Source organism: Muntiacus reevesi, chromosome 13, assembly GCF_963930625.1.
Source record: "Muntiacus reevesi chromosome 13, mMunRee1.1, whole genome shotgun sequence".
In the NCBI taxonomy this organism is placed as follows: domain Eukaryota; kingdom Metazoa; phylum Chordata; class Mammalia; order Artiodactyla; family Cervidae; genus Muntiacus; species Muntiacus reevesi.
Window position 1 is genome coordinate 12,012,660 of NC_089261.1, and position 23,940 is coordinate 12,036,599.

At 45.0% G+C, this 23,940-nt stretch overlaps 1 protein-coding gene across 2 annotated transcripts in view; it reads left to right on the forward strand.

Annotated features, from left to right (window-relative positions):
• The first annotated feature begins 272 nt into the window (after window positions 1-272).
• Window positions 273-23,940, forward strand: part of RPH3A (rabphilin 3A) — a 59,939-nt gene continuing 36,271 nt past the window's right edge. Inside the window, exons 1-3 of one of the 2 annotated variants that reach the window (XM_065904740.1) lie at window positions 273-343; window positions 4,747-4,758; window positions 15,983-16,129. In XM_065904740.1, the coding sequence (XP_065760812.1) occupies window positions 273-343; window positions 4,747-4,758; window positions 15,983-16,129 (230 nt within the window). The remainder of the gene's footprint in view (window positions 344-4,746; window positions 4,759-15,982; window positions 16,130-23,940) is intronic. The other variant, XM_065904739.1, reaches the window with a different exon arrangement.

The following is a 23,940-nucleotide window of genomic DNA, read 5'->3' on the forward strand; positions in this document are numbered from 1 at the left end:
CCCTTCCTCTTGCATCAAAAATGAATGGGAGGAACACAGATTAAAGGGAACGAGTTCTTCATTCTGATCATTTCTGCCAGAAGAGGCTGTGACAGTGTCCCTGCTTGGTCCTGAAGGCCCCGTCTAGAGAGCGGGGAAGCTGGGTGAGGCTCTGTTTCCTCCCATGCCCCTCAGACATAGATAAGGGCCCTGAGAAGTAAGGAGTGACTGAATGACCGTTTGCATGATGACCTTTCTGGACTGATGTTTTCCAGGAGTTCTGGGCTTCTGCCATGACTGACACCGTGTTCAGCAGCAGCTCAAGCCGTTGGATGTATCCCAGTGACCGACCCCTGCAATCAAAGTAAGTCACTGGGTCCTGGAAGTCTTCTGCTTAGGGGCAATGAGGTCCTGATCTACACTTCAAGGAGGAGAGGAGTAGTAGGGAAAAAAAGAGAACTTCCATCTCTGGGGTGGGGGAAAAAAGAAGCTGGTGGGAGTTCTGTCATGGAAACTCCTCCACTGATTTTACTACTTTGAAAGGTTGGAGTAACAAGATGAAACTCTGAGCTCCATGCCCTAAATGAAAGGTGGTCTGGTGAAATGGAAAGAGCACTAACCTGTTGATTAGAATCAGACTTGATTCTGGTCCTAAATCTGAACTAATTTACCGGGTGAGTCTATTTCCCTTCTTTGGGCCTCAGTTTATTATCAATTAAATAAGGAAGTTGGACTCAATCAGAGGTTGCAAACTGACAGGCCACCAGCTGACTCTGACTTGCAGAAATGTATTCTTTAGTTTTGGCCTGATCATTTAAAAATTGGGAAATTCACATAAAAATAACTTCACATTCTGCATTAAATAGTTACTATACCTGAATTGGTGGTGTATTGGCTCTGTACCATGCTGGTTCCTTAGAGCCGTTGTTAAATTTGCAGGAATTTTGCAAGTCGATTGTTAAATATGACTGTTATTAAAAATTAAGTTGTATAGTTTTATAATTAAATTAGGCAAGGGTGGTGACTACTCAACATTAATAATTTCTTACTTATTTTACTACATTTTGCTATTCTCTGTGTTACTTGTTGTCTGTGATACTTGTTTAGTGAAATACTGTATATTAGTACGCTACTGCATGTTTCCTCCCAGCTTTGCATTTAGTGATATCATATAGGTACCCGAAATCAGCCTCGCTGGGGTTTTTCTCTAGAAGTGCAACTGTTAAACATTCACCAGCGTACCACCACCTAAAGACCTTGACAGTCTATGTCTATTGTTTATCACCACTGAAGATTTTCACTCAAAGACCTTATTTTTTGAATGCTTGGTAATTTTTAAAATTTATTTATTTTTAATTGAAGGATAATTGCTTTACAATACTGGTTTGATTTCTGCCATACATCAATATGGATTTGCCATAGGTGTACATATGTCCCCTCCATCTTGACCTTCCCTCCCACCTCCAACCCTTTCCCACCTCTCTAGATTGTTACAGAGCCCAAGTTTGAGTTCCCCGAGTCATTCAGCAAATTCCCATTGGCTGTCTCTTTTATATATGGTGATGTATATGCCTCCATGCTGCTCTGTCCATTCGTCTTACCCTCCCTACCACCCTTGTCCATTAGTCTCTTCTCTATGTCTGCGTCTCCCTTGCTGCCCTGCAAATAGGCTCATCAGTACCATCTTTCTAGATTCCATATATGTATATGTTAATAAATGATATTTGTTTTTCTCTTTCTGACTTACTTCATATGCTCTAGGTTCATCCACCTCATTAGAACTGACTCAAATATGTCCTTTTTTATGGCCAAGTAGTATTCCATTGTGTATATGTACCACAGCTTCTTTATCCTGAAGGCTTGGTAATGTTTTATTGTGAGCTCAACCCGTGAGAATCCTGGGGATCTACCATGAGAATATTTTCTTTGGAGAGATTTGCATTTGCTTCTGCCAGGAAGTGTGTGCTACTCACCAAGGATGTGATCTGAGCTTCCTTAGGGGTCCCAGATTCAGCATCTTCATCTAGTTAGGAGCTCAGAGTCAGTCTCTGGGACACAATGGTTTCCTCTTCAGAGCTCCCAGTTCTGGATTCAGTTTGCTAGGTTTTCTTTTTCTATTAAAAAAAAAATTGCCTTATGAAGGTATAAATAATGTACCTCCAATACTACACATCTAAAGTACAATTTGATCATTTTTACACTTATATGCATACTCATTCCCCTTTGCCCCTCCCTGTCACCACCCATCCCTAAGTAATTGTGTAAATGGAATCATCTCTTTAAGGGACGGTGTCTTCTTTCACTTGGCATAATTAAATCATGATCCATTCATATTGTTATTCATATCAATAGTTTATTCCTTTTATTGCTAAAAAAAGTAAAATTTCATTGTGTGGTTGTACTACAGTCTGTTTATCCATTCTTCTGTTGATGGACATTTGGGTTGTTTCTAGTTTTTTTGGCTAGTACAAGTAAAATTTATATAGACATATACTTGTATTTCTCTTAAGGAAATACCTAGGAGGAAAATGTCTCAGTGGCTTAGTAGGTAAATGTTTAACTTCTAAAAAAACTTGCAAACTGTTTTTCAGATTGCTTGTACCACTTTAAATTTCCACCAGAAGTGTATGAGAATTCCCTCTTCTCCTTTCTCACCGGCACTTGCTACAATTTGTCTTTTCCATTTTAACATTCTATATGTGCATAGTGGTATTTGTTTTGTGATTTTAATTTGCACTCCCCTTAATGAGTAATGAATTGAACATCTTTTTATGTAAGTTTGACTTTCATATAACCTCTTTGTTAAAGTGTCTGTTTAAACACTTTGTCCATTTAAAAATCAGGTCTTTTATCTTCTTGTTATTAAGTTTTACATTTTTTTTAATGTGCTGTAGATAAAAGTTGTTTGTTGGAGACACATTTTGCACATGTTTTTCTCAGTCTATGACTTGCATTTTCTTTTTCATAACCGTCTTTTGAAGAGGAAACATTTTTTATTTCGATGAAGTCTATTTTGTCTGTTTGTTTCAAAGGTAGAGGGGTTTTGGAGAATTCCTTTACTTTCTAGCAATCCTAGAACTCTGTTAATAAGATTTGCCCTTAATTATCAAGGTTCTAATTATATATTGATGAGGGTCTTTCAGAATATTTAGTCCACTCATATTCTCTGAAGCAAAATCCCTGTCTGTTTACTATTTCCACCTAAAACCTCCTCTAGTTCTATGAGTTTAACAGTTTTGAAGACATTATTGAACTCTGTTGGTTTCCATTTTGAAAGGAAACTTCTAGTTTCCAAGTCCTTCCCATGAACATTCTCTTGATACCAAACTCATTTGGCAAAGAATGTCTTATCAGCCAAAAACTGTCTCTCTGTGAGATAAACAGTTGCCTGAAGGTGGATGGGGTAAAATATTTATTTTATAAGAAATGTTGGTTAATTAAAACCCCATCCATCACAGTTTACTTTAGTCAATATGAAGCCAAACAATTTGCCTTACAATTAAATTAGAATTATTCAAGCAGTCTGGATGCTATTTCCTTAAAGTGCTCCCGGGCTCCTGTGAAACATCTTGGCTTTCCTAATGCATCTGGTTGGCTTGATTGCTACTGCATTTTCTTCAGATATTAAAATTATTTTCCAATAAATGTTAATGGGTGAATTATAGTCATCACACATGCTATCTAGTCTGCGGCAGTGATGATGTGCTAATGCAGATGATTCTCTAATGTCTTTCTCCAGTAAATTAAGAAATCTAGTCTTAATTAACTGCTGGCTAGCCAGATACACTTACTGCCTTTGTGATTTTCAAATGCCTTCCTCTCTCAGTCTTCTTGAATCCAATGATGGTGTTTGGAAGACGATTATGATTGTGTTTAAAAGAAGAGAATGTATTTCTTTCTTGCACGGGTGGACCAGGGTTTCAGTTCTCTATGTTGGGGATACATGGGGAGAAATGCTGTCTCTGATAGTTGATTATTCCCTGTGGCTTTCAAGTCTGCAAGCCTGAGAGTGGCAGAGACCAGAGGTGGAAACCGAGGCACAAAGGGAAGATGTGACCTGTCTGTGGTAGCATGACTAGTAGTAAATGGAGAGGCTGGCCTTCTCTTTAGAATGGAAGAACTTGCTTCCCCAAATGGGGCTCTGTGAGTTCTGCTTGTTCAGGGCTCTTTGCCCCTTCTTACCGTGCTCCTTAGAACTTCCCTGGTGGCTCAGTGGTAAAGAATCCGCCTGCCAATGCAGGAGATGCAGTTTCGATCCCTGAGTTGGGAAGATCCCCTGGAGAAGGAAATGGCAACCCAGTCCAGTATTCTTGTTGGGAAACCCCATGGACAGAGAAGCCTGGTGGGCTACAGTCCATGGGGTCACAAAGAGTTGGACACGACTTAGCGACTAAACAATAACAATGTGCTCCTGAACTCTCAGTGTTTGAAACAACAGAAAATAAGAATGGTGGTGGCCTTGTTATCATTAAATGATTCCTCTTTAGTGCCAAAAAAATATTATTCAAATACATAAATGATCAGATGGGTTAATTAATAAACTGAACTGATGGGTCATGTTCCTCAAAGCTGTGGAACCCTACAGCAACCATGTTTTAGATGTGCTAAAACAAGATAATAATGACTGATAAAAAATGAAAGTAGGTCATTGTAATTTAAACTGAACTGTGTGGTGGTTGCATCCAGTGCTGATATTGTTACAAGATGTTTTTTCTCCCTAACTTTATTCATTTTTTTTCTTTCTCTCCCTTCTTTGCCTACCTTCAGTGATAAAGAGCAGTGAGTATTTTGTGGTACTTTTATTTTTCTACAGACTAAATTTTATCTCTTTTCTGATGAAAGTGGCTTGCCCCTAAAAAGAGATGGTTCAAAAAGGAACTAGCATGTTTTACATAGCTAATAAAAAAAAATCCAAGTTGTTAAAAAAAAAGAAAGCACACCCTTCTTGAGAAAAAAATATGAAATTTCAAGAAAAAAATTCTTGATAAAAGGATGGAAAACATTCCTTAGGGGAGCCCTCAATTTAGTTTTTGTTAGCAGCTTGTGGGATTCGCAAGTTTATTAGCCACCTTCTGTTTCTTTTGCATTTTGCCTGGGAACACTGTTCTTAGATAAAGAAAATAATAACTCAAATGACTGTTGTCATTAATCAAAGATGATGAAGAACAGAACAGAGCTTGCGGGAAGTTATATGCTAAATACATGGTCTCTGCCACCTCATGGGAGGTCAGCCTGATTTCCCAATGAAATGCCTTTGACTCAGAGGTCTCATCTTTGCTCATAACGTTTGTTTTAAATTAGATTCATTTCCTAAATATGCATGACAGATTGGATGCTGGGTCCATTAAATGAACAGTTAGGCTCAAAGCAGATGGAGTTTTGGTTGTGTGTCCACATTGGGAGACTGTGGAAGGTCATTTTTACTCTTCCCACGGTAGGGAAGTTATCACAGATCCACAAGCAGAACACTGAGCCTGGCCTCAGAACACCCAGGTCTAAGTTCTGCCCTGGGACTCAGTGTCACTTCCTTGAACCCCGGCCTTCTCCTTTATAACATGGTTATGTTAATCCAGGTGGCTCAGTGGTAAAGAATCCACCTGCCAATGCAATCCCTGGGCTGGGAAGACCCTCTGGAGGAAGAAATGGCTACCACTCCAGTATTCTTGCCTGGAAAATCCCATAGACAGAGGAGCCTGGAGGGCTACAGACCATGGGGTTGCAAAGAGTCAGACATGACTTAGCAACTGAGCATGCACAAAACTCCTAGCTATGTTAACCCTGCCCTTGCACCTTCACTGGGAGGCGGTGCAGTCAAATGAGATGCATGGGAAAGCTTCAGTTCAGTTCAGTTGCTCAGTCGTGTCCGACTCTTTGCAACCCCATGAACCGCAGCACGCCAGGCCTCCCTGTCCATCACCAGCTCCTGGAGTCCACCCAAACCCATGTCCAAACCCACAGTTCAGAAGCATCAAATCTCTGGTGCTCAGCTTTCTTTATAGTCCAACTCTCACATCCATACATGACCACTGGAAAAACCATAGCCTTGACTGGATGGACCTTTGTTGACAAAGTAATGTCTCTGCTTTTTAATATGCTGTCTAGGTTAGTCACAACTTCTGTAAAGCACCAAACAAAGTCAGAAGAAGGTGTGGATTACAACCTTACCTTACCCTTGTGTTTGTGCTTATATATGTACACTATATACATGCAAATATATATATACTTTGTATGTATACATTGTGTGTGTGCATATATATATATTACATATATATGGTGTGTGTTCTACATTTTCTATTGTTGGTTGATACTGGTCAGTATCTTTTTATGAATATTGTGAGTATATCATTCAGACATGCTAGTAGAGATGCTGAGATGTCTGATTATAAATACGAACATTGCAAGAGAGAAGTTCATGACTTTAGAGGGTCCTAAGAACTTTAGGCTTCCTGAATGCTGAAAGTTGAAAGGTAGGATATATGTTCATGCTCCTTCCCTCCCTGCTTCATGCTTTCCATCCTCTCCTCCTCCCTCTCCCTCCCTTCCCTTTTTCCCTTCATTAACAAATAGCCAGTGCTTAGTATGTATCATGCACTGTGCTAAGCATCAGGAATACAAGGTTAGTCAAAGTCTGAGTGGATGTCTAGAAGGGTTTCAGTTCAGTTCAGTTCAGTCATCAGTAGTGTCCAACTCTCTGTGACCCCCATGGACTGCAGCACGCCAGGCTTCCCTGTCCATCACCAACTCCCAGAGCTTGCTCAAACTCATGTCCATCGAGTTGGTGATGCCATCCAACCATCTCATCCTCTGTTGTCCCCTTCTTCTCCCGCCTTCAATCTTTCCCAGCATCAGGGTCTTTTCCAGTGAGTCAGTTCTTTGCATCACGTGACCAAAGTACTGGAGCTTCAGCTTCAGCATCAGTCCTTCCAATGAATATTTAGGACTGTTCAAAAGCACCACAGTTCAAAAGCATCAGTTCTTCAGCGCTCAGCTTCCTTTATGGTCCAACTCTCACATCCATACATGACTACTGGAAAAACCATAGCTTTGACTATATGGACCTTTGTCGGCAATGTCTCTGATTTTTAACATGCTGTTTAGGTTTATCATAGCTTTTCTTCCAAGGAGCAAGCATCTTTTAATTTCATGGCTATAGTCATCATTTGCAGTGATTTTGGAGCCCAAGAAAATAAGGTCTGTCATCTTTTCCATTGTTTCCCCATCTATTTGCCATGAAGTGATGGGACCAGAGGCCATAATCTTACTTTTTGAATGTTGAGTTTTAAGTCAGCTTTTTCACTCTCCTCTTTCGCCTTCATGAAGAGGCTCTTTAGTTCCTCTTCGCTTTCTGCCATAAGGGTGGTGTCATCTGCATATCTGAGGTTATTGATATTTCTCCCTGCAATTTTGATTCCAGCCTGTGCTTCATCCAGCCCAGCATTTCGCATGAGGTACTCTGCATACAAGTTAAAATAAGCAGGGTGACAATATACAGGCTTGACATACTCCTTTCCCCATTTTGAACCAGTCCATTGTTCCATGTCTGGTTCTAACTGCTTCTTGATCTGCATACAGATTTCTCAGGAGGCAGGTCAGGTGGTCTGGTATTCCCATCTCTTGAAGAATTTTCCACAGTTTGTTGTGATCCACACAGTCAAAGGCTTTAGTGCAGTCAGTGAAACAGAAGCAGATATTTTTCTGGAATTCTCTTGCTTTTTCTATGATCCAGCAGAAGTTGGCAAATTGATCTCTGGTTCCTCTGCCTTTTCTAAATCCAGTTTGAACATCTGGAAGTTCCCAGTTTACGTACTGTTGAAGATTGACTTGGAGAAGTTTGAGCATTCCTTTGCTAGTGTGTGAGATGAGTGCAATTGTGCGGTAGTTTGAACAGACTTTGGCATTGCCTTTCTTTGGGATTGGAATGAAAACTGACCTTTTCCAGTCCTGTGGCCACTGCTGAGTTTTCCAAATTTGCTGGCGTGTTGAGTGCAGCACTTTCACAGCATCATCTTTTAGGATTTGAAATAGCTCAACTGGAATTCCATCACCTCCTCTAGCTTTGTTTGTAGTGATGCTTCCTAAGACCCACTTGACTTCGCCTCCAGGAAGTCTGGCTCTAGGTGAGTGATCACACCATTGTGGTTATCTGGGTTATTAAGGTCTTTTTTGTATAGTTCTTCTGTGTATCCTTGCCTCCTCTTCTTAATATCTTCTGCTTCTGTTAGGTCCAAACCCAAGAAGGGTTTACAAACAAATAAGTAGTCAGTCACCAACAAATATACTTTATTGTGCAAGGAGCTATAGTAGCAGAATCACGGCGTCCTGTGGGAGTACAACGATGGGGAAGTTTCTTGGAAGAAGTATTTTGTAAGCTGAGATTGTGTGAAGGAATTAAAAGATAGAGAAAAGACAGTGGAATTTCAGGTAAGGAAACAGCGTACACAAAGTCTAAATAGGAGAGAGAGCATGGGATTTTAGGAAAGCTGAATGGAACTTAGTCTGGTTTAAAAGATTGCCAGGATCTCGAGATCCCCTTAGCTTTCTGAAGGGAGTTAGGAAACCACAGCATCCTTTTGGCACCCCCTTGAGTCTGGTAGGGGTAAATCTCATCCAAAAGAGCCTTTATACCAGCAGGATTTGTATAAAATGTTCTGTGCTGTGGATGTCTCTCCTTCCACACCCTCCCCTTCAGGATTCATTAAAATCTCATTCTCTGAGCTGTAAAGAGACTTCCTGCTGACACCTGCTTCTGTCGGCATCCTGGGGGAAGGGAGGGGATAAGAAGAAAGAAAAGAAAAAGGATTAATTTTCTGCACACCACCACTGTTTAATGCTTCAGAGCCTTCATGCCCTGACAGCATTTCCATCATCCCACTCCTTTGGGGAGTTATAATATATTAATAGAGACATCTGGTGGGTATTTATTATGTGGCTATTGTGTGCATGAAACGAAGAATCAAGGTAGGAGGCAGAAAGAAGCTGGGAGTCTGTGCTTTGCAGTGTTTGGGGGATTGGGGAACATCTGTGAGGGGCTTCCACCTGGAGTCAGGACTAGTTACCTTTTGTATTAGAGGCCACTGGTGCTGGTTTGTTGGGGAGGGTTCCTTTCAACAGTCTCTAGATGCACCTGAGCAGGTACATTCAGGTCACAGATGAAGCGCACCCAGAATGCTGGTTTCTCGAGCCTCTGACCATATCCTTCCCACACAGCTCTTTTGGCAATTCCCTTCCCTCTTTTGAGGGTTGGGCATCTGGAAAATGAGCAGGTCAACTGCAGTGATCTTTAGACTTTTTTTTTTTTTTTTTTTCATTTTATTTTTTTATATTTTATTTTTTTTTAATATTATTTTATTAGTTGGAGGCCAATAACTTTACAACATTTCAGTGGGTTTTGTCATACATTGACATGAATCAGCCATATAGTTACACGTATTCCCCATCCCGATCCCCCCTCCCACCTCCCTCCCCACCCGACTCCTCTTTTATTAGCAGCAAAATTCTTTCTGTGAATACAGTTTTATTCAGAAGCTAAATATATAAGACAGATAAAGAGTGGAGCTGGATAAAGATCTTTAGTGGCTGAAAGCATTAAACGTATCACGGTGCAACTGTAAGTTAAAATAATATCAAACTATAAAGTAAATGTAGCGAGTTTAGCAAGCTTCACTTTGTTGTTGTTGCCACAGTGGAATCTGATGCTCTGTGACAACCTAGACGGGTGGGATGGAGTTGGAGGTGGGAAGAAGATTCCAGAGAGAAGAAACACACATAGACCTATGGCTGATTCATGTTGATATACGGCAGAAACCAACACAATGTTGTAAAGCAATTATCCTCTAATTAAAAATAAATAATTATTAAAAAAAGAAAAACTCAGTGGCATAGAACAATGATGATTTATTTTCTGGAACCTGGGCCTGGCTGGTGGTTCTGCTGATCTTGGCTGGGCTCTCTTGTGCATCAAACTGTCAGCTGATCTAAGACGCTGTGGCTGGAATGACTCAGCTCTGCGTACCTCTCCTCCTGTCCTGAGCTTTTTGTTTCAGTGACGAAAGTAAATAGAAACATACAAGGCTTTTTCAGGCTTAGCCCCGGGATGGCCCATCTCTCCCCTGTGTTTTATTGGCCAAAGTAAGCCACAATTCCATGCGGGATTCAACGGTTGAGAAATAGACTCTGTCCTTTGGGTGAAAGCAATTTTAAATCCACATGGCAAAGGGCATGGATCCTTAGAAGGGTGAAGTATTGAGGTCACCAATGTGATAAAATAGATCTCATAGTTTTATTAAATATTAAATTCTTAAAAATTATTTTTGCTCACTCTCTTTTTAATTAGTATCCTTGCTTTGTTAGTGGGAATCCAGCATTGCCATCTGGGCTGAAATGAGGATGGAGGGCTTGGTTCCCTGTCCACTCTGTCCCTCCATGGCCCACTCACCTGCAACCCTTTGAGATCCCTTCAGGGAACTATACAAACAGCTTAGACAATTTGGAGGAATAAGAGGCAGGTACCCTTCATATTTCTCCAGGAAGCCTTGTCCTAAGTATGTGAATAAGAGTGGAGATGGGTCTGCCCTCTCTGCCCTGACCTGCCTCAGCCACTAAGCCAGGGGTGTTTCCTCATGCACCCACTGAGGGTCAGGGGTAGCCTCTGAGGGACTAAGTGGGTAAGACTTCTCACTCCCAATGCAGGGGGCCCAGGTCTGATCCCTGGTCAGGGAACTAGATCTCACAGAGTTCGCAGCTAAAGGTTCCACATGCTGCTGTGAAGACAGAGGATCAAGGGTCCTGGGTGATGCAGCTAAGACCTGGCACAGCTAAAGAAATAAATGATTTTTTATTTTTTTTAAAGAGGAGTAGCCTCTGAGTGTCCTGGCAGGAAACAGACATGAAATCCTTCTCACTTAACAGATCTGAAACAGACATTCAGGCTGGTACCCGGCCCTAATGCACACTGCTAATAAGCAACAGACCCAGGATTTGGATCTTAAACCCCACTAGGTCAAGGAGGACTCAAGCTGGTGTGCAGCAGGCCCTCTAGGCATTTACTGAATTGGATACAATGCTCTGAGGAGCTTGTCCAAGGAGGCAACACTTTGGTCTCCACTTTTGGCTTCCCTTGTGGCTCAGATGGTAAAGAATCTGCCTGCAGTGTGGGAGACCTGGGTTCGATCCCTCGGTTGGGACAATCCCCTGGAAAAGGGAATGGCTGCCCACTCCAGTATTCTGGCCTGGAGAATTCCATAGACAGAGGAGCCTGGCAGGCTGCAGTCCATGGGGTTGCAAAGAGTCAGACACGACTGAGTGACTCTCTTTTGGTCTTTAATGAGATCCCAACACTGGACTTTGGTCTTAAGGACGTGGAGCCTGAATCCATAGCAAGGGTGCCACCTTCTTGTCACTAGTGTATTCTCAAGGCCCCCATGTTCACAATGCTCCCCAGCCCACAGGAGGCCCAGATACGGCCATTCTCCCCCTTCAGAGCAAAGGCTTTGGTTTGAAAAACCACTTTGTTTCCCTCTGTTTGCTTTTGAAATTAAAACATGAAAATCCACAGGAGGCTTGCGAATCCCCACTGGGACCAATTGGTGACATTTTCAAACACTAGATGAGTTGTTTGTCAACTTCGTGTTTTGGAGCAGAGGACGGGGAGTGGGTAAGGTCTGGAGAGATGCTGGGAGCTCCAGCAGGCCTTCTGCTCATCTGCAGATGGAGGCAATTATCCTAGGTAGGCCTCTTGGGGACCCCTATTCCTGCTTGTATTTCTGGAGTTGTGCGTTTCCTGTGCATGCTAATTCCAGAGAGTTGCATGGTGGGGTTAGAGGCTTTGACTTCAGATCTGACCATACCCCTGCCCAGACTGTGAGCTGTAGGAATGTGTCCATGAAAGGATCTCTACTGGGTATATAACCCAGCATCTCATGTGTGCTCTGTCTGGGTCTCTGAGCTGCTTTTTAAAGGCAGGAGATACATGGAGACTTCCTGTTGGCTCAGACAGTAAAGAATCTGCCTGCAATGCAGAAGACCCAGGTTCTATCACTGGTTCAGGAAGATGCCCTGGAGAAGGGAATGGCAACCCACTCCAGTATTCTTGCCTGGAGAATTCCGTGAACAGAGGAGACTTGAGGGCTACAGTCCATGGGGTCACAAAGAGTCAGACACGACTGAGCAACTAACAGTTTCACTTCACTTTTAATATGTGGAGGGGGATTAGAAGAGGATGAAGAAGGAGAAGTGGGGATGAAGGAGGAAGAAGAGGAGTAGTTGAGACAATCATTTCCGTGGAAAACCAGAGGGACCTGGGGAGGTGGCTGGATGAGGTTGTAACTAGGGCTCTTTGGGAAGGATGGGTGGTCTTCCTCATACAGGAGTCCAGTGTATGCTTTGCAATTGATGGGAGGAAATATCAGGCTGAGGGATATTAGCATACCTTGAGGAAGATGTTTTCAACAGAACGGCATAGACTTCTTATGAGAGAGTGAGGTCTTCATCACAGGGAGCATTCAAGAAGGCTGGAAGGACCCCATAGGGAGGCTGTGTAAGACAGGCTTTCAGGTGATCCCCTTTGGCCCTCCCCTCCTGGTGTTCATGTCTTTGTGTAACCTCCTTGCCTTGAGGGTGTGCAGGACCAGGGTTGTGTTTCTAACCTATGGAATACTGCAAATGGGATGGGACCTCAGCCCTGTGATTACATCATATTATGTAAGACTCTGTCTCACTTGACTGGAACGGCAGAGTCACCTTACATACTTGATGAAGGAAGTGGCCCATGGGATGAAGTTAAAGTCCGCTTGGTTAGGAATTGCAGCGTGCCTCCAGGACATGGAAGTGACCTCTTGCCAACAGCCAACAAGAAGTTGGAGTCTTAGGTCACATAGCTGCTGGGAAATGAGTTAGATTTACCTGGAAGCTTGTTCTTCCGCCTAGAAAACCTCCAGATACAATCTGGGCCATCTGGAGCCATCTGGAATCTGACCCATCTGACATCTGATTGCAGCCTTGTAAGATGCTGCGCAGAGGACCCAAAGCCATGCCTGGACTCCCAACATGGAAACTGTGACATAATAAACGTGTGTTGTGTAAAGCCCTTAAGTTTGTAATAACTTGTTATGCAGCAATCGAAAATGAACATAGGCATTGTAGATGGGGCTTTGTTCCACCCCGTCTATATCCACTGCTAGGTTGATTTTTCCAATTATCTAATGTTGCTGAAGCTGAAGCTCCAATACTTTGGCCACCTGATGTGAAGAGTCGACTCATTGGAAAAGACCCTGATGCTGGGAAAGATTGAGGGCAAGAGGAGAAGGGGATGACAGAGGATGAGATGGTTGGATGGCATCACTGGCTCAGTGGACATGGGTTTGAGCAAACTCAAAGAGATGAGAAGGACAGGGAAGCCTGGCATACTGAAGTTCATAGGGTCACAAAGAGACACGACTTAGCAACTGAACAAAACAATGCTACAGAACAAATCACATCAAGCACAGTGGCTTCAACAGCAGTAGTTGCTTATTACCTCTTGCAGATTTTGTTGGTAGATACTTGAGAGTGGCTTGGCTAGGTGGTCCTGACAGAGCTGCATTCATACGTTGGCTGGGGCTGAGGCCATCTGAAGGTTTGACAAAGGCTAGAGGGTCACTGGCAAGTTGGCGTTGGCTGGTAGGTGGTGGGGAGGGGGTGCGAGGGCTCAGTTCCTCTCCACAGGGGTGTTTGAGTGTCCTCATGACATGGCATTTGACTTCCCCTAGACTGAATGACCCAAGAGACCAAGGCAGAAGTTGCAATGTCTTTCACGACCTAACCTTGGAAGTCACCCACGGTCACACCCATTGTATTTAGCTGGTCACACAGCACCAGCTGGGATTCAATGTGAAAGAAGACAACACAGGGAGAGTGAATACCAGGAGGCAGACATCCCGGGGAACCGTCTGGTAGACTGGCTGCCATATTGATCTTTCTTCCTTTGAGTGTGTTAACATTTGTTCATCCCCAGAGGCCCCTGATCCAAAGCAAGGCATGTTTCCATCCATGTTTCCCCGGCCACTCCCTCTTCTTTCTCACAAGACGCCCGCTTCCAGTTGCTTTCAAATTCATCCTTCTCTGCTCTTCTGAACAAACCAGCTAAGGTGGGAGGATGTGAGAGGAGGTGGGGAGGGAGGAGGGGGGGAGATGGGGCTTTTCATTTTCAACTTTAAGTGTGAAAAGGCAATTTCATGCCTGCTGACGTGATTAGAGCAGTGGAAGTAATAGAGACTGGCAGCTAATGGGGTGCTGGCTCCAGGGGATTTGTAATTACTGATTTTTTTCCCCCAACAGGGACAAGAATTTCTAGTGGTGTTGAGCCCCGCATTCCACTTGAGCGATGCCCCTCAGCTCCTGGGGGGTGGAGGATATTATTAGTGGAGAGAATGCTTATTTGCCATAGACCGTAGCATTAGCTCTCTACCCAGTTCTGATCCTCTGCACCATCCCTGGGGCTACACGGACAGGCATTCAATTCACCTCATATTGGGGAGGTTAAGTCTGCAGGCTGCCCAGGTCTGAATTCCACCTCTGCCACTTCCCAGCCGTGCGACCTCGGGCAAGTTGTCTAATTTCTCCACACCCGGGTCTCCTCACCAGAAAATAGACAATAACTATCCCTGCCTTGTAGAAATGTTGTGAGGATTAAATGAAGTAATGTGGGCCTCCAGGAGGCGCTATGTCAGTATTCGCTGCTGCTAAGTCGCTTCAGTTGTGTCCGACTCTTTGCTACCCCATGGACTGTAGCCCGCCAGGCTCCTCTGTCCATGGGATTCTCCGGGCAAGAATAACTGAGTGGGTTGCCATGCCCTCCTCCAGGGGATCTTCCTAACCCAGGAAACAAACCCACATCTCTTACATTTCCTGCATGGGCAGTCAGATTCTTTACCACTAGCGCCACCTGGGGAGTCCATGTCAGTGTTTGCTTTTTTATTGAAACAAAAAAGTCTGGAAGAGCACAGGATGGAACTTAAAATGCTACAGGAGCTTTGGAGGCAGGAAATCTAGATGTTTGTGTGAAATGGAGAGATTTTTATACAACTAGTTGGCAACTAGTTTAAATTTGAAAAAAAAAAAATTCTGTGGCCCACACTAAACATATTTGTGCCAGGTAGGGGTTGGGGTCAACCTGGGATCCAGGGCTTCAGACCACTCTCCCAGAATCTTTTCCACTCCAACTGTAGAAGTCTACTGTTTGGACTCTTTTCCTGAGAACACCATTATCCTCCAGGTTTCCATGAAAAGTGAAAGTCGCTCAGTTGTGCCTGACTCTTTGCAACCCCATAGACTGTAGCCCGCCAGGCTTCTCTGTCCGTGGAATTCTTCAGGCCAGAATACTGAAGTGGGTAGCCGTCCCCTTCTCCAGGGGATCTTCCCAACCCAGGGATAGAAGCCAGGTCTCCCACGTTACAGTCGGATTCTTTACTGTCTGAGCCACAGGGGAAGCCCAGGTTTCCATGAACTTCCTGCAAATGTCAAGTCAAGAGTGTCTGCCACATGCTGAGCACTTAAGAAAAATAAGCTCAGCAGAACCCTATGAAGGATGTATATGTTCCCCACTGTGTGTGTGTGTGTGTGTGTGCGTGCGTGCGCGCGCGTCCGTGCATGCTCAGTCACTCAGTCACGTCTTACTCTTTGCAACCCCATGGACTGCAGCCCACTGGTCTCCTCTGTCCACGGGATTTTCCTGGCAAGAATACTGGAGTGGGTTGCTATGTCTTCCTCCGGAGGAACACTCCTGACCCAGGAATTGAACCCCTATCTCCTGCGTCTCCTGCATTGGCAGGTGGATTCTTTACCACTGTGCCACCTGCAAAGCCCCCGTGTGCCCCATTGTAGAGATAAGCAAACTGAGGCTCTGAGAGGTTGGGATTCTTTTGCTTGAAGGGATTTGAACTGAGGTTTACCAGACTCCACAGGCTAGAGCCTAATCACAGTGGCCTACTTTCTCTCCAACCTCACGCCTTCCCAAATTACCTTTCAGGCTCCAGACAGGATGGTCTGTCCACCCTAGTGGTCAACCAGACAGACAGAGGAAACAGGAAGAGCTGACAGATGAGGAGAAGGAAATCATCAACAGGGTGATCGCTCGTGCTGAGAAGATGGAAGAGATGGAGCAGGAGCGAATCGGGTGAGACCCTGCGCTTCCCTCCATTCTGAGAGCCGTCAAGGGCTGGGAGGCTGTGCTGCCCAGGGCGGGGTGCTGGGGGAGGGGACGGGGCAGGGCTGCCTTTGGGGTTTGAGCCACCCACTCAGGCAGAACCGGAATCCTCGGTGCAGGAGATGAGAGAACCGGGAGAGGAGAAAAGAGAACAGAGAGTGTAGTCTGGGGGCTGGCTGGGGAGGGAGGCGTCTGGGCTGGGGGGTGCATTAAAGATGGAGAAGGGGGTACCTTCTCAGAGGCAGATGGGAGATTGTCTCTGGAGGCTGGAGGTGTGTGTATGAGCACAGGTGTCTCACCATTTCGGCTGCACAGAAATGTGTTCTAGTGACGTAGGCCATGCAGGTTCCAGAAAGTACAGCTGAGGGTGAGGTAAGGGGGAGCAAGTCTACTTCAAAGACACAGCACGGTAAAGAGAGCGCACACCTGAAATGAACTATATGAGAGAACGGGAGAAATCCTTCCTAAAGGGGAGCCAGCATGAGAGTGAGGCTGCAGAGATTAAGCTGGTGGGTCTGGACGCCAAGAACTCAGGGTTCCATCCCCATTCCCTGCTTACCAGCTGCAGCTCCCATGCACGTTGCTTTACCCCTGAGCCTCGGTTTACTGTCTTTAGAACGGGGGAATGAAAGTCATCGTCCCTTATGACAGGACAGTCATAAGGAGTGAAGTGATGCTTGTATTGTTCCTGGCCCAGGCGTGGGCATTCAGTTCAGTTCAGTCGCTCAATCATGTCTGACTCTTTGCAACCCCATGGACTGCAGCACACCAGGCCTCCCTGTCCATCACCAACTCCCAGAGCTTACTCAAACTCATGTCCATTGCGTCGGTGATGGCATTCCATCTCATGCTCTGTCATCCCCTTCTCTTCCCACCTTCAGTCTTTCCCAGCATCGGAATCTTTTTCAATGAGTTGGTTTTTTGCATCAGGTGGCCTGGGCATATTTTGCATTTAATGAATGGTAGGAGGGAGGGGGAAAGTGGGGTTTGGAGGCCAGAGGTAACAAAAACACATAAGGGATGGAAGAAGGATGTGTGGCGTGTGTGTGTCAGGGAGTGACATCGTCAGTGAGCCAGGGCAGTGTTAGAGAGAGAGGGAGGGGTAGTGGGTGGGCTTGGGAGGGGTGGATGGGGAAGTGAGAGGGGAGGCGTGCCTGGGAGAAGAGAAGAGTGAGTATGTGTGTGTTGAGGGGTGGGGGGTGAGGTTCATGGCATGGGTAGAAATTTTCACTGCCAGGACTCAGCGAGGCCACCAAGCGGTCCTCTAAGACTGAACCTCAGATGGGAAATGGGAGGGGTCACCGAGATGTCACCTCCTTCCCAGACCTTTCTTTCCTGGGGCAGAGTGGGGAGCAGCCTTTGCTGACTGCTTACAACTGGTTGGGCACTGGGGTGTCTTTTCATCTCCCTGTCCATCCACTCAGCAGGGGATTAACAAGATTCCTGGGTGGATAATGATGTTCTGAACACATAGGAACTGGGCACCTTTGATTTGAGCCTCTGCAGATCATTTTATTCCGGGTAGGCTGGGGTGTTCAGAGGTGATGTTGACAAGTGACAGATAACCTGGCAAACGTGGAGTCAGCTTGTGTTCAGCCCTCCATCAGCTTCCTGAGTAGGTTGCTAAAAGGGAAAGGTCTTGAGGGGTTTGCTTACAGGGTTGAGTTTTTATTTTGCTTTTAAAAAGATATATCAGGAGTGAGGAGTTGTTCAGGCTGGAGGTCTTGTGAGTGTGTGGGTGTGAGCTTGAGTGTGTGTTCACTTCAACCAGCAAGGGGCCTCAGCCTTGCAGAAAGGATATCCTTAAAGAAGGATATGGATGTTAAATTCTTGCTTGGAGGCAAGAACTTCCAACCTTTTTCCTACATAGCACTTTCCCACCAGCTAACACACTTTGTATTTTACATTGAGTTTGACTGTTGTATGTCTCTCCCTATCATATGATGAGATTCCTGAGTGTAGATATTGTTGCCTGTTTTGTTCGCCATGGAATCCCCGGACCTAGTACATAGTAGGTGTGCAGTAAAGTATTTGTTGAGTGAGTTTGTGAACACGGTAGACAGTGCTCCTCCCACCCACCCAAGCCAGTTTCTGCCTGCATCTCCTGTGGCCATGAGGCTGGAGAGCTTGGAATTTTGTAGTCCAGGGTCCAAATTTCCAAAGACACTACAACTGGCTAATTTAGATTTATATCAGAATCTATCCCTGTTAACTGGGCTGCCTTTGGGTGTAAATTAAGGGGATCTCTGTGAACTAAGTGGATTCTAGCTTGAACATTCAAGAACAGGGTAGGTGGGCTCCCTGCCTCACCCCCCATGTCCTGCTACATTGCATGATCTGGTGACGTGGTGGGAGAGCACAGCAGTTAACCCCTGAGGCCCCAAGTCAGAGAGACCTGGGTTCAAATTCCAGCCCTATTTCTTAGCCCCTGTGTGGCCTTAGGCAAGCCACTTGAGCTCCTCCTTCCTCAATTTCCTCATCTGCAGAATGGGGGAGCTCTGCAGATCATTTTATTCCTGGATGGAAAATGATGTTATGAACACACAGGAAGCAGGTGCCTTTGATTTGAGCCTCTGCAGACCCTCATGCTGGGAAAGATTGAAGGCAGGAGAAGCGGGTGACAGAGGATGAGATGGTTGGATGGCATCATCGATGGACATGAGTTTGGGCAAACTCCAGGACATAGTGGAGGACAGAGAAGTTTGGTGTGCTGCATTCCAGGGGATCGCAAAGAGTCAGACACGACTTAGCAACTGAAGGACAACAAGAACAGGGATAACTTAGCACACACTTCTCTGGGAATGTTTAATTCACATGCAAAATATTACCATGGTGCCTGGCACAGAGCACATGCTCAGTTAATGGTGATGATCATTTAACAACGCATTTGCTGAGGAAATGGCGTTTCTTTACACCGACCAAGGCCTCCGTTCTAGGATTATGCCTGAGACTGTGGTTTGGCAAGCCCCTGGCTTCCCCTGAAGGAGATCTGAGAGCCTTACAGTGAAGCCGGGGCCAAGCCCATGGTGACAGAGTTTCCCCTTTCTAAGACACTACATTTTCTCATCCCGCCAGGAGGGAGGACAGTCCTGGAGGATTCTGGCTGCCGCTGTTTCCCTGCGCCCTTCCAGCTGCCAGCCCTTGCTGGTAGCGTTGCCAGAGGCAAACCCATGCTATTTGTGTCTTATGAGCTCGAACCTGCCCTCATTCCTGTTCAACCCACACTTCCCTGGGAGAGGATCAGAGTGGAGTCAGATGAAAGGAGAGCGACACATCAGACACAGTGAGGCTGAAAACGGGGTGCCATTGGGGCTCCCCCTCCAGAACCTGAGGCTCAGTTAATGAGCCTTGGGGGCTTCAGTTCCCCACCCATCCAGTAAGGCAGGTCGGCCTGGGTCTCAGGATCCTTCCTGATCCGATTGTGCAGTGTTTGGGGGTGACTGGTGAAGGACCCTGTACCGTGCTATTGGCTGCCCCTCTCAGCAAGTGAGCTCTTTCTATTAAACCTGTGGATATAACTGTGTCCCCTTCTGGCTCCAGACACCAGCTCTGTGATGCCAAACTTCCTTTTCTGTTACCTAACAGTCATCTGGGAGACATACAAAGTCATTGTTTATATAATAAGCAATCATTATAGTGGGTACCATTTATAGACCGAGTATTTCCTGTGTGCCAAACACTGAATCTAAAAACTTCATATAGGTTTAACTCATTAACTGCTCCTCTCAGCCTGGTCAAGTAGGTTCTATTATTATCCCCATTTTGTAGCTGAGGAAACTGAGGCTTAGAAAGTCTAGGTCACTTGTCCAAGGTCACACATAGCTAAGAGACATGTCCCACTCTGGCTGACTCTCAGAATTACGCTCCTAACTATTAGGAGTCTTTCCTGAAGGCCTGACCTCGAATTGTTAGACTCTGCAGAATATGGGGACATTTAAAGCTTAGGTTTGGAGGGGACATTGGAGAAGTAAATGGCAACCCACTCCAGTACTCGTGCCTGGAAAATTCCATGGACAGAGGAGCCTGGTAGGCTACAGTCCATGGGGTCAAAAAGAGTTGGACATGACTGACTGACTTCACTCACTTTTGGGAGAGCTAGAAGCTAGAATCCCTTCTATACTGGCCCAGTGATTCCTTCCCAGTGATCTTACTAACCTGTTTCTACCTCCAGAACTGTCAGAACTTATCTCCATGGTCCTAAGGCTGTGGGGAATTCCAATAAGAATCAGCCTCAGGTGTCCCAGGAGGTACTGCCTCCCTGGGGCGGTTTAGCTAGAGTTAGATGCCCCACAGGGAGTCCTAGGCGATGCAGCTGACTAGAGCTGGTTCTCGCCTTGGAGCCTTTTTGCTTTTGACCAAGAGGGTGTCTAAACCTTCACTCACTACTCAGCCCACAATCAAGCTCTGCTCTCTTCGCCATCCCTGGAGGGAAGGATGACAGCCAGAAGGGAAACTCATTAAAGAGCCTCATTTTGCCCCACATTCCTTATTCAAGGCTAAGTGGGATCTCAGAATTTATTTTTCATGCCCTGACTGCTGTAAACTTTCTATACTAGTTAGGACATTTGGCTTGCAAGAAAGGAAATTAATTCCAGCTAGACTGTTTCAGTTATCTATGACTGCATCACACACCACCTGACACTTACTGACTGCCAACAACCACAATTTACAATTTTTAATGGTTTTGTGGGTTAAGAATTTAGGCAGAACTCTGACGGATTGGTGTTCTGCTCCGTGTAGCATGGGCAAGGGGTCACTCATTCAACTGCATTCAGTGAGTGACTGGGTGGGACTGGAGGGACCAGGAAAGCTCCAATCCTTTCACACAGTGTGCCCTGCATGGCCCCTCTCTTTCCAAGAAATCTTTCCTTATTCAGTCATCTGGCCTGAGTTCCTTTACCTGGCAAAGAGAGCAAAGATGGAAGTCATCGGGATCCTTAACAGCTAGGTCTGGGACTGGTAGAGCATCACTCCACTGGGTTCTACTAGAGAGTAGAAAGAGATCCACCTCTTCCTGGAAGAATGACTTACGCATCCAGGGGAGGAGGCTGTAAATGGGAGTTTTCTTTGGAGATTCTACTCCATTAGGCAAAAAGGGGAATTGAATATAAAGTTTCAGAGGTATCTCAAGGGATCCAAGGGCAGGTACACAGCCTAGACTCAGGAAAGTTCTGCTTCTCATCCACATCTTAGAAAATATAGTCGCATACTATAACCTCTTCAATTGTTACAATTCTTCTTAGCCATAATTCCAAATTCCCAAGAAAGGAACTCTGATTGGTCCAGGTCACCCTGAGTGCCTGCCTCTCATCCAATCAGCCATGACCAGAGGTTCCAGGCTACACAAACAAGGATGCTGAGTGCTTCTCAAGAGAGTGCCAAGGTCCTTTGTGAATTGAACAGGCACCCGGAGGGTGCCCACAGGACCTTTAAAGCATATTAAATCTGGAATTAAACATTTGCCTGGGGAAACTTGTGTGTGCAGGTTTTGTTTTTCTTTTGTTTCCCTGGTAGGTCCCTCCATGTCTTTATCATATTTCTTTCTATTCAGAGCCTCTCAAAGGCACTTGCTCATATATTCTGTCTGTAAGGGGACAGGCAGCCTGGTGGTTTCCATTCAAGTTTGATGTCCCTCAACAGATGGATCCGAAGAAGTAATTAGAGTTTGTCATTAACCTTGCTGTCCAAACACTGTGATGGAGGAGGATGTCCAAACACTGTGATGGAGGAGGAAGTCAAAGAGACACTGGGAGACCTGTTGTTGACAAAATCTGTTGGATTTCTGTCACCTCCGCATCTCAGTTCCAGCATCCCCTATAGTCTTGGCACAGAATTTTTCTCAAAGTGTGGACAGAGGGAAAGAGAGTAATAATGCTTGGAGTTTGCTACATCTAATTAGCTAGGCACCTTTCCTATGGCTTGACAAGCTGACAACAAGCCAGGTCATCTTCTTCTCCCTGCTACTTTTTTTTTTTAACTTGGACCTCTAGACCTTCTGTGGATAGAACTCAGGGGTTCTGGGACATCCTGATATTATAAACATAATTATCTGTGTGTATGTGTTCAGTTTTAAGAGGAAATATTCATAGATGTCATCAGGTTTGGGGGGATTCTGAACCCCCAAATGTTGAGAAACACTTAGTACCTCAGTTTTTCAAGGGATCAGATCAACACTTTCTTATGTCCATGCATCCTTAATAATATATGGAATCTGTTTACACAAGATGAAAACAGAGTGAGTGAATGAGTGAAAGTTGCTCAGTCGTGTCTGACTGTTTGCGACCCCATGGACTATACTGTCCACGGATCTCCAGGCCAGAATACTGAAGTGGATAACTGTTCCCTTCTCCAGGGGATCTTCCCAATCCAGGGATCAAACCCCGGTCTCCCGTGTTGCAAATGGATTCTTTACCAGCTGAGCCACCAGGGAAGCCCAAGAATACTAGAGTGGGTTGAACTGGGGTCTCCTGAATTGCAGGCAGATTCTTTACCAGCTGAGCTATACGGGAAGCCCCCAATGAAAACAGATGTCTTCCTAATTCATTAAGTAGTCCAGTGCCTGGCATAAAAGGAAGAAAGCAAATGAATGCATGTTGGATAATTCTAAACCCAACTGACGAAGTCTCTCATTGAATGATTTTAACTGAGGTTTACCAGACCTCATCTATAAAATGGGGAGTTGGAGTTGGACTATGTCCATCTCCAAGTCCATCTAGCCCAAGGTTCTTGAACCTTGACACTGTTTACATCTGGAGACAGATAATTCTTTGTGATGGGTGTGGTTCTGTGCCCTGAATTTTTTAGCAGCATCTCTGGCTCCCTCCAACTGGATGCCTGTGGTAACTGGGACTGTTACCAAGCTGTGACAATCCAAAATGTCTCCTGACTTCGCCAAATGCCCCCTTGAGGGGAAAAATCACCCCTTGTTGAGAATCACTGCTCTATCCTTCTTGCTGAGTGACTCAAAATAGGAAGAAGAAACAAATCAGAATTTTCCTGCAACCATAACTCAACTTCTAGGGAAATAATAATAGTTCACCCTTACAAAGCACCGAGTGTTGGCAGTGTACTCAAAGCTTTATGCAGATTCATCTATGTAACCCTCACAACAGCCTTATGCATTAAACCATATTATTATCATTCCCATTTTACAGATGAGGCAACTGAGGCACAGAGAGGTTGAGCAACTTCCCAGGGTCGCACAGCTAATAAGCAATACAACTGGCATTGCAAACCCAGACTGGTTGGCTTCAGAGTTAGATGCCTATTCTGCTATTCTATAGAGAGATTTAAGCTATGATTTTTCCAGTAGTCATGTATGGATGTGATAGTTGGACCATAAAGAAAACAGAGTGCCCAAGAATTGATACTTTTGAATTGTGGTGTTGGAGAAGACTCTTGAGAGTCCCTTGGTCTGCAAGGAGATCAAACTAGTCAATCCTAAAGAAAATCAGTCCTGAATATTCGTTGGAAGGACTGATGCTGAAGCTGAAGCTCCAATCCTTTGGCCACATGATGTGAAGAACTTACTCATTGGAAAAGACCCTGATGCTGGGAAAGATTGAAGGCAGGAGGAGAAGGGGACAACAGAGGATAAGATGGTTGGATGGCATCACTGACTCGATGGCCAGGAGTTTGAGCAAGCTCTGGGAATTGGTGATGGACAGGGAAGCCTGGCATGCTGCAGTCCATAGCATTGCAAAGAGTTGGACACAACTAAGCGACTGAACTGAACTGACTGATAGATAATCATTTATAGCCAAACATTGTATTAGGAACTT